The 10750-nt window shown below is 38.2% G+C and overlaps 2 protein-coding genes across 4 annotated transcripts; both read right to left on the minus strand.

Annotated features, from left to right (window-relative positions):
• Nucleotides 1–1097: 1097 nt before the first annotated feature.
• On the minus strand, nt 1098–3392 carry LOC108989251 (cyclic pyranopterin monophosphate synthase, mitochondrial). Of its 3 annotated transcripts, none has more exons than XM_018962799.2 (3): nt 3085–3392; nt 2556–2687; nt 1098–1989 (listed from the first exon to the last, which is right to left on the minus strand). In XM_018962799.2, the coding sequence occupies exons 2-3, from the start codon at nt 2655–2657 to the stop codon at nt 1399–1401; spliced, it is 693 nt and encodes a 230-aa protein (XP_018818344.1). In that variant the 5' UTR covers nt 2658–2687; nt 3085–3392; the 3' UTR covers nt 1098–1398. The 3 variants fall into 3 exon arrangements, with proteins under 3 accessions (XP_018818344.1, XP_018818343.1, XP_018818341.1); XM_018962798.2 differs by having other exon boundaries at nt 3238–3391; XM_018962796.2 differs by having other exon boundaries at nt 2556–3392.
• Nucleotides 3393–7434: 4042 nt separating this feature from the next.
• LOC108989252 (cytochrome P450 703A2) lies at nt 7435–9995 on the minus strand. The gene is made up of 2 exons (XM_018962800.2): nt 8973–9995; nt 7435–8263 (listed from the first exon to the last, which is right to left on the minus strand). Exons 1-2 carry the CDS (start codon nt 9903–9905, stop codon nt 7622–7624), a joined length of 1575 nt encoding a protein of 524 aa, XP_018818345.1. The 5' UTR covers nt 9906–9995; the 3' UTR covers nt 7435–7621.
• Nucleotides 9996–10750: the final 755 nt, after the last annotated feature.

Here is a 10750-nt window from a genome sequence, read left to right on the forward strand (position 1 = left end):
ATAAGATTAAGATTTCATGTTATATTAATTAGAAATTTAGTATATAATATATATAATATAATATAAAAATTATTTATATATAATTTAAAATTTAAAGTAAGTATATACCGATCCAGTTTAGTTCGTTCAAAATATGAAAATTGGTACCGAACCAGTTTCAATTCTTAATAATCCACGCCGGACCGAATCCACCAATTCCATTGGTTCAACCAATTTTTTGGTTTTTTTACACCTCTATTGGAGGGCTAAAAAAAAAGATTTGATAAAATAAAATTAATAAATTAATATAATTAGATCTGATATGTTATTTTTTATTTTTTTTTACAATAAAAAGCTACACAATAAATTATATCAGTCACTAAATTTTATTTTATAAGATCTTTTTTAGAACCAAACATTTCTCTTCTTAAAACAAAAAACAAAATATTCCTATTAAAGAGACAAACAGAGAAATAGAAATATGCATTTGAAACCGAACGGATCCAAACCGATCTAATCATTGAGTACACTACAATTTCTACATCCAATATCCGGGCATAGTGAGATATATTAACAATTTTGTATATTAGTTCTCTAATATCTATAGGAATTATCTAGTCCCAAATATATATTTTAATAACATTAACTCAATCTTTAACATAATCGAGAAGTTCTACATGTGTAACTTGACTGGATGTCTGCTAGGGTTGTGACTTTCCTTCCCCTTAATTTCAGTTCTTGTGCTCAATGGTGTTGTACTTTTTTTCTTTTTAATCTACTTCTTTTCTTCTTCCTTTTGTTGCTGAAACGTTCTTGATCATCAGTTTTAGACACTGTTTTAGTTTTTAATATGAAAAGGCAAAGCATCCAACAGTTGTATGATCAGAGAAGTTCTTTCCATGATCATCCATACCACAAAAGATAGTTTAGCAGAATTGTTCTTGTTAGAGAAGTCAAGAACACCAACCCTTTGATGTATAGCTCATCCCCTTAATTAAGTTCTCTCCCTAAAATCCAGCCATTATCTGAGATGAAGAAGAAGTGTCAGATGATTAAGATGCCCTTAATATAATAAATAAACCAAAAAAAAAAAAAAAAAAGAGAACAAAATCTTAGCAGACAGAGGAAGGGGATGTAATTTCATTCACCACAGGACACCTTTGTGTAAAATGAACTAATATGGGTTGGGGACTAATCCTCCAAACCCAAAACTCAATGGATTTCCAGCTATCACAGCTTGGTATAAGTTCAGAAGATGCAAGCTACTTCTAATTTCTGTACAATTTAGGTAATGTAGTTTCACTTGTAACAATTCAATTTGGAAAGAACAGAAACTTGAAATTCCAAAAAACAAAAAGGGTGCGGAACACCCAAAACATTTGGTAGCATTTTGCACTACGGTCTTCCTTAAAGACAATATTACTTCTCCCTGGACCAGTCCCCACTCTTCCCACCAGTTTTGGACTCAAGACGCACATCTGTAATCTGGATATCCTTCGAGGCAGCCTTGCACATATCATAAACTGTTAGACCAGCAATGGTTACGGCTGTCATTGCTTCCATTTCAACCCCGGTTTTCCCTGTACATGCAGCTTCCCCTTCTATATCAACACTAAAATGCCCAGTGTTCAGCGTCAGATCGACACGAACATGAGTCAAGTATATGTTGTGGCACAGTGGGATGAGACAGCTTGTTTTCTTTGCTCCACCAATTCCTGCAATTTTCGCCACAGTAAGGACATCTCCCTTGGCAATCTGGTTAGCCGCGACCAGATCAAACACCTTCTTGCCAAGAATTACTTTACAACTGGCAATTGCAGTTCTCTTACTACTTTCTTTGCGAGAAACATCAACCATTTGGGCTTCACCCGTACTGCTAATGTGGGTCAGGCCAGGTGTGCTTTCAACTACCTTATGAGAAACTAACTGGGGTTCTTGAGCCATATATTGATTACTGGCAGAACTCGCATGACCATTTGAAGGAGGCTCACCAAACACGGATTCCATTTCCTGAAACCAGGAAGTATGGCATTGACATATCTTGAGAGATTTTCATATCGGTACTGAGGTATTTTTTGTGGGGATGTTGCAGCAGTTGTCATATTTCTTGGAAGACTAGACTAGACATTCTCAAATGCCATCATCGGTCTAGTAACCATGCACCATAATTTTTTTTATAGGTAATTTTTAATTTTTAAGTTTGATGGATATATTTTTAATTGGAAGCCTGACAGAATATAACGATTTCTAGCGATGGAAATATATGATTGACGCTTACATTCAATCTAACTAGTTTTGTTTATTACTTCCATATTGTCTCGAGTTCCGATCATGCATTATTTATTCTCCTGTTTATCAAGTCCCAATTTTACTAAACTGCCTTGTAATGCCACAATTAACTTGAAACCATGAAAGTTTTCCATGTTAGGATAAAATATAAAAGATTAAATCTACATATTCCCATCAACTTAAATTTTAGGGACAGGTGGTGATTTCAGATAGTATATGAAGCAGAGGACCTAAATTAGAACCCTACTCTATACTCTATCCTATTTAATTAAATAAGAAAAGCTTACCTTATTTAGCTCAGAAATGGCACTTGCAAGATCATGATTATTGTTACCACTGAAGAAACTTCTTGAGTGAGGGAGCGCCACTGCAAGTCTCCTGAGGAACATGATTCACAGATCCCAAATTTTGTCCTGCAGCTGCAAGAGAACTCGGAAAATATTTATGACTGTCAGATTGCTCAGCAAGTGTAACTCTGTAAGAATGAACATCTGTGGGTCATTATTCTGTAAGTACTTTCATCAAATTTGGGACAAAATTTTGCGACAGCACTTGACATATTGGAACAAAAGAATCACTTCATAACATGTGTAAACAAAAACGTCGGCTACCAGATGCTTCTAATACAAGTATCTAGCTAGGTTGAAGCATATTCCTCATTTATTTCCCTTCAAGAAACAATACAAAACAACACATCAGAGTTTCACTTTCTTTCTCCCCAACTTTACCGAAAACCGAATATAGAAATAGACCTTCACAAATTGGGATTCAGTCAAAAGGTTCAAACAGAGAAGGAGGGGGGAAGAAGAAGCACACCACTAATATACAACCAACTCTCAGAGGCATTTCCACAAACATGTTGAGGGCGGTATATTGGAAAAAGCAAATGGAATCACATATAGGAAATTATTTGGCTCCGAATGCTGGGGGTAGAGGAATAAGGATTGAAAGTTTAGTGCTCTTGCAAACCTTTGACAGGGGAAGATTGTACTCTCTGGGTTTGAAGTATGAAGACTGACGTGGAGACAGTGAGTTAGAGAGAGAGAGAGAGAGAGAGGTGCGGACGACCTTTTTGGTCTCTTAAGTTTTAAGAACAAGTAATGCTAGTTCTCTCTCCCAAATAGACAAATTTTATGCCACCCTCCTGTAAAGACGTGAATTCTATTATATAAAATAACTTTTTTTTTAACAGTTTTTATGGAGAATAAATTTTTCTCTAGGTTGAATGGTGAGGTCTATTTTTTTACAAAATGATTATCATGAGATTTACATATTTGAGATTTGTATAAATTATTACTCTTTAAAAAGTGTCGGGACAAGAAATCTTAAGCTGGACTTAAAAGTTTTTGAGTAAGTATGAGCTTCAAAATGAGAGGGAGCCCAAGCAATTTCCTTCGTTATAGGGGTGTAACAGATCCAATTCGATCTAATTTTGAACATTTTTAAGAATCGGTATATATCAATTTTGAAAATTTAAGAAAATTTTGACTTTTTTATTTCAATTCGGTCAGGCTTGATCTGGTTCATTGGTTTTCTTATTTATTTTACATCCCTACCTTGTTACAACATTAACATTTATTAGCTCAGAAAAAATGGTTAAATACTCTCAAATTGCTAGGTTTTGAGAAGGCATCAACTTGGTCAGATTTTTCATTTTGAATCATATTATCACTTTGTTCAAATGTTACTTACACGAACAGTGCTCGCATCTCTTTCCAATGATTTTCTATTTAGTAAAATAGGTAAGAAAATTTTGGTCAATAACCTCCTACGCTTTATTTCGATTGAGATTTATTCCTAGTGATTTTTTTTTTTTAAGAATAAGTCCTCGTGTTATGACAAATCTTAAATCAAATGACTCAGTTAAAAATATTGTCCACTCAACTTTAAAAAAGAAAAGAAAAAAAAAACGATAATCTAAAACATTGCCAGACGAAGAATACTAATTTTTGAAATAAAAACTACATTAAAATAAAATATATATATAATATAATAATTTATTTTAAAAAACAAAAACCAAAAAAAAAATGAAAAAGGAGGATTGGCATAGGACCTCCAAGCATGGCTCTTGCTCTTTCCAACGTGTGGCTAGATCGAACCATTGTATGGTGGCCGAGATCTGGCTATCCTGTTTAGTGACAAAAACAAATAATAAAAAAGGAAGATCAACTATATCAGATGATAATGATTCCACATATGATGTACATTCCATTTTTACTTCATGTAAGCGTTAGGACATATGCTGTATACAAACCTTGTGGATGTAACGAATGTTGTACATGCGATTTAATACAAAAACATCATTTCAAATTCCATAGTATCAGAGACCTTGGTTGACACCTTATCTGATCATGCAAATACACCTATGGCCGAATCCTTCACCACCAGTCTAGTTTCAAACAGTACCTCCTCTCCTTTTTCCTTCCCCAATATTACTCATCTTATTTCAGTCCGCCTTGATGGTTTTAACTATCTCCTTTGGATTTCACAGTTCTTACTTGTCTTACGCAGTCACGATCTCCTTGGGATCGTCAATGGCACTGAACCTTGTCCCCCTAAGTATTCCACAGATGGTGATCGGCGAGACTCTGCTACCTTGAATCCAAACTATCTCCTTTGGCTCAAGAAAGACCGATTTCGTTTAAGATGGCTTAATGCTACATTGCATGATACTGTCCTCTCCGTTGTTTACAGATTGGATAGCTCACGCCAAGTCTAGCTCTCCTTAAAGAACCGGTTTGACTCTCAATCTCGGTCTCGCCTGGCCCACCTGAAGCGCCAACTTTAGAATTTATGTCAAGGCTCCCAAACGTGCACGTACCTACATTACTCAGGATAAATCCTTTGCTGATCAACTAGCTGTTATTGGCAAACCCGTTGATGATGATGAAATTATTGATCACATTGTAAGTGGCTCCAATCCTCAATTCACCCCATTCATCGCCACCTACACCTTTGCCAAAAGAGATGCTAAGCTCTCTTTTGAGGAATTTTTGGCTGAACTCTTGAGTTTTGAAACTCTCTTCGATCAACACAAGGGGGCTACTAGTGTGGGTGACCAGTTTACTTTATACTCTACCAAGGGACTAAAGAGGTCTCGACATTGTTAGACTCATTCCAAGTCAGGTTCCTCACAACACACGCACAACCACTATCGCCCATCTCATCCTCATTCCAACTCCAAGTCCATCCACAAGAATTAGTCTGTTGATCGCACCAGAGCTCACGATGGCAGTCATTCTTGGGTTCCATGTCAAATATGTGGTAAGAACAACCAACAGGCTCTTGACTGCTACCACTGTATGAACCATGCTTACCATGGTCGTCTTCCACTCACGCAACTAATAGCCATGGTAGCTCAAGCCAATGTCATTGCAGAAGATGAACCTTGGTATACCGATAGCGGCGCAAATAACCACATCACAACTTCCCTCAACAATCTCTTGCTGCAGCAACCTTATTCAGGCAATGATACTGTTGTTGTTGGTAACGGGTCAAGTTTAACCATTGCTCATTCTAGCTCCTCCCTCCTTAAAACTCCTTCCTCCCTTACTAATGTTCTTCACTGTCCTCCTACCTTTGCCAATTTACTCTCTATAATTTAGAGATTTTGTGCCGATAATGACTCATTTTATCTTAAATGTTCTCTCTTTCACCGTGAAGGACAACAACACGACACTGACACCATTGGAAGGACCAAGTGAAGGAGGCTTTTATCCCCATCTACTTGAAATAACTTTCTTTAAATAAAAGACAGTCTTACAACATTACTTGGAATAAAGACAACTTGGTCAACTTGGCATCAGAGACTCGGTCATCCCTCTAGCTTCACTCTTCAGCACATTTTTTTAGTCTCATCCTCTTCATCTTATTGGTGCAAAATCCTCCGATCATCTCTGTTCTCCATGCCAACTTGCCAAGAGCAAGCAACTCCCATTTCCCCATTCCTAGACTACTTGTACAACCATTAGATTTAATCCACAGTGATGTATGGACCTCCCCAATACTATCAAACAATGAATATAAATACTATGTGGTTTTCAATAATGATTTTACATACTTCCTCAGCATCCAAGCTAAACGTACTTCAGCAGGCCTGCACCTTCATTAGTCTAGATATATCATTGGCTTACTTACTCGCACCAACATGCTGGGTGCCAAACCATATACCTCTCCCTGCACCACTGGCACGAAACTCTCCCGCAGTGATGGTGATCCATTACATGATGCTACCCTCATATTGTCAAATTGTTGGTGCACTTCAGTACTGCACCCTTACTAGCCCTGATATTTCTTTCTCAGTCAACTAGCTGTGTCAGTTCCTGCATGCTCCTACTACAACCCATCTCACAGTTGCCAAACGAGTGCTTCGCTCCCTTAAAGGCTCTCTTGATCATTTGTTGTACTACACACCTGAGCAACCACTTCTCAATGCATACTGTGACTCTGACTAGGCAGGAGCCCCTGACGATTGAAGGTCCACGAATGGCTACGCTTTCTTCTTTGGAAAATGTTTGATTTCATGGAGTGCTAAGAAGCAGCAAGTGGTGTTGCGTTCTAGTACCGAATCTGAATATCAAGCAATGGCTATTACAACTATAGAACTGTACTGGTTGCTTATGCTCCTTCACAAGCTTCGAGTTTCACTCCTTCATGCCCCTGTTCTCTTGTGTGATAACATCGGTGCTCTTGCACTTGCTTCAAATCCAGTATTCCACGCTCGAACTAAGCACATTGAGGTCGATTATCACTTTATGCGTGAGAAATTCTTTAACAAAGAAATCTCCACCCAAGTATATTGCTACTGCTCATCAGATTGCATATATATTCACTAAGGGTCTTAATTCTGCACGATTTTCTCTTTTGCGCAACAAGCTCATGGTTCAACCTCCTCCCATGAGCTTGAAGGGGGGTGTTAAGCAGCTGTGTCATCCTGAGTCATAGCCTGCAAATCAAACTTCACCAAAGGTAAAGTCAGCAAAGATCGTGCATGCCAGGATAGCCTACATATAAGGCTTGATATGCTTAGTGTTACTACTCATATGATAATGATTCCACATATGATGTACATTCCATTTTTACTTCATGTAACCGTTAGGACATATGTTGCATATATGTAAACCCTGTGAATGTAACGAATGTTGTACTAGTGATTTAATACAAAAACATTCTTTTAAAGAATTCTTACATAAAAAACAAGTAAAACTAAGATATGAATTTGCCATGGGTGGAAGCAGGTGAGGGGAGCTTTAAATCTCAAATCCATAACTTTATTTCTTCTTTCTGATAAACATAAGCCAGCTAGCATTGGGAAATACAGAAAAATTAGACATTTTAATGGCTTTTAATTACATCATTGAAGATACATATGTCTTGCTAAGCGTGGCTTCGCAATGGCCTCCAAAGCCTCAGCCTTTGGCATTGTCATCCCATAAACTTCACTTGTATCTATATCTTCATGCTTCAATCCCTCTGGTGGGCTCCAATCAAAGCAGTGAAAGAGCTGAGCCAATGCCATCAAAACCAATGTCACCCCAAGAGGCGCGCCGGGGCACTTCCTTTTCCCAGCACTGAATGGCAATATCTTGAAATCCGCTCCATGACTAATCTCCACTCGGCTCCCATCAACCACCCAATGCCTCTCGGGCCGAAACTCCTCTACATTATCCCAAACCTTGGTGTTTCGGCCTAGCCCATGAGTGTTGATGAAGACACGTGTCTTGGCCGGGATGTAATAACCGTTGATGGTGGTGGCACCTAGCGATTCGTGGGGGATAAGAAATGGTCCAGCCGGGTGCATCCGAAAGGTTTCACGTACGACGCAACGTAAGTAGTTGAGGTTGGCCAGATCAGATTCCGAGACCATTCGATTGGGGCCTACCACAGAGTCAAGCTCTTCTTGGACCTTTCGAAGTACACGTGGATGCTTGATCACCTCAGCCATCGCCCATTCGTTGGTCACAGCCGACGTGTCTGTGGCAGCGGCAATCATGTCCTAAAGCACCAAAAACCGATTATATCATATACACAACATTTTTTATTATTAAGCCGGCGAGTAAATCATATTTACTAAAATAAATTTTAAAATCAAAATCTTATCATTTAAGTCTACATATCGACTTTAAAAATAAAATAATAAATATACGTTTGAAAATATTAGTTTGAATGAATATCTTTTAATCTAATTTGGAGAGAATATAAAACTGCAGAAACCACACAAAAGCTGCAGTAAGAAAGTAATGGAAATTGTAATTCTTATAAGCATTAATGATAAGATCATAAAGTAACTCCTCACATATAAAATAAATTATGGTAATTGTTTTATGCAATTCCGATGAAACTTATCAAAGGCCAATACAAAGACTCTCCATCTATACTTCTTTTTATAACTCCTTTTATGATGGAATAATAGTATACTAAGGAATCATTTTGTTAAGAGATATATAACATTTGGTGGATATTTCTATGTTGCAAACACATGAATCTTTATTGCTTGTAAAATATATTTTTTGCTAAATAGAAAAATTATAAAATACACTTCTAGAGCATTCTTATTGTTCATTATTTACAGGCCCAGTGTTAGACCTAAACTTCTAAAGCATCAAGGATCTGTAGGATCCCAAAAGAATGCCATAAAAATGAAGAAAGGAGAATAAATAAAAATGAGCATTGAAATGAATGATACTATAAGAAAGCATTATAACCTGGATTAGTGCTTTAATTTCTCTGTCATCCATATGTTCTTTTCCATCTTCTCCAGGCAAAGATAGCAGGACATCAACAAAATCCAATTCATCGTTATCATCATCACCCTCTCTTTTGATTCTCTTTCTCTCCCTTGCCCTCCTATGTTCTTCAATAATTTTCTTGTGAAAATCATCCACTCTCTTCTCCACTTCCCTCATCTTCTTCTCACACCCATAAGGGTCCACCCACCTCCAAAATGGCAGATAATCACCCAAATAAATCAACCCCAGTAGCCAAAACAACTCATGGGTAATATGCATGAACTCCATGGCCTCTTGTGGCCCTGCAGATTCAGATCCATAATACTGCTTCCCCAGCAACATCCTAGTCACGTTGTTCATCGAGAACGCACCCAAAACGTCCCTCAAGTTCACTGCCTTCCCGGTCTGAGCCCTCGCCCAGACGTCCCGCACGAGGTGCTGAGCCTCCTCGGCGCGGTGTCTGGCAAAGGACTCGAGCCGCTTTGTGGTCAGCAGGTGCTCCATGCATATCCGCCTCATTCGCTTCCAGCTCGGTCCCAGCGGGGCCAGGGCCACATCGCCGCAGCCGTAGGCGAGGTGAATGGCAGCAAGAGTGCGTGGCCTGGAGGCAAAGACATCATCTTGACGGACTAGAATCTCGCGTATGATGTCTGGGTCGTTGGTGGTGATGGCGTGCACGCTGCCAAGGCGGAGATAGACGAGCGGGCCGTATTTCTCGCACAGAGAGGCGAGGTCTCTGTGGGGGAGTTTGCTCAGCTGCAGAAGGTTGCCAAATACAGGCCATTTTGGTGGACCAGGAGGGAGCTGCGCTTTGGTTTTGTGTGGGGACTTGCTGTTGAGCCACTTGTACGTGATCTTGTAGATCAGAGCTAAACAAAGAAGGGTTGAAGCAAATGTGGCTAAATCCATTAAATATTTGCCTGTTTCTTGACCTGAAAGATCTTTTTTTAAGTAAACGTTTTGCCAATAATAAAGCCCATTTGGGACCAGACTTTGGCTCATGGAAGGTTTTAAGTTTTTTCAAACCTTTAAATACTTGCTTGTTGGAGTACAAAGAATGGTTTGTTATTGATCATAATCTTTGCGTGCATGTTCAGGTAATTGTATGTATGGTGTGATACGTCTTCTTTAGAATGTTGGAAACGATTAGAGTAATGTTATAAACTACACTTCATCATACTATATAAAATGTGACACTTTTATCACTAATGAATCATCATTTATTCTTTTAAAGAATAAATTTAAAGATGATGGACGATGCATGCCACCTCATCATAGGAGGATGAGGGTGTGATTTATAGAATTTTCCTGATGGTTAATTTATTTTAATATATATTAATTGGGTGCTTTGCTATGTCCTCGTGCGTGGTTGCATAAAATGTTGGAGAGCGACCTTTATTCCTTTGTTGCGGGTTTGGTGACGCATGCTCTTTGTGATGCGTTCTAGACTATCTATGGTCATCTCCTACTTGAAATGGTATTTGCATTGAAAAATGTCGTTTTTCACCTTAAATATGATTATTTCTAGCGACGCCTTGTTAAAATGTACCCTATAGCAAGCATGATTATTAAAGATAATAAGGTTTAGGATGAAGAGTAATCGTACTCACTTACTTTCTCCTACGTCTAACTTAAAAAAGAAGTGATATATCTACACAAAAATCTGATAAAAGTAAAACAAATGTTATTTACCGTGCTTTCATTACTACTTGATCTTCTCCAATGTTTGCACCTTTTGATAAATGGTTCGAGTT

The sequence above is a fragment of the Juglans regia genome, chromosome 7, assembly GCF_001411555.2.
Source record: "Juglans regia cultivar Chandler chromosome 7, Walnut 2.0, whole genome shotgun sequence".
Lineage (NCBI taxonomy): Eukaryota > Viridiplantae > Streptophyta > Magnoliopsida > Fagales > Juglandaceae > Juglans > Juglans regia.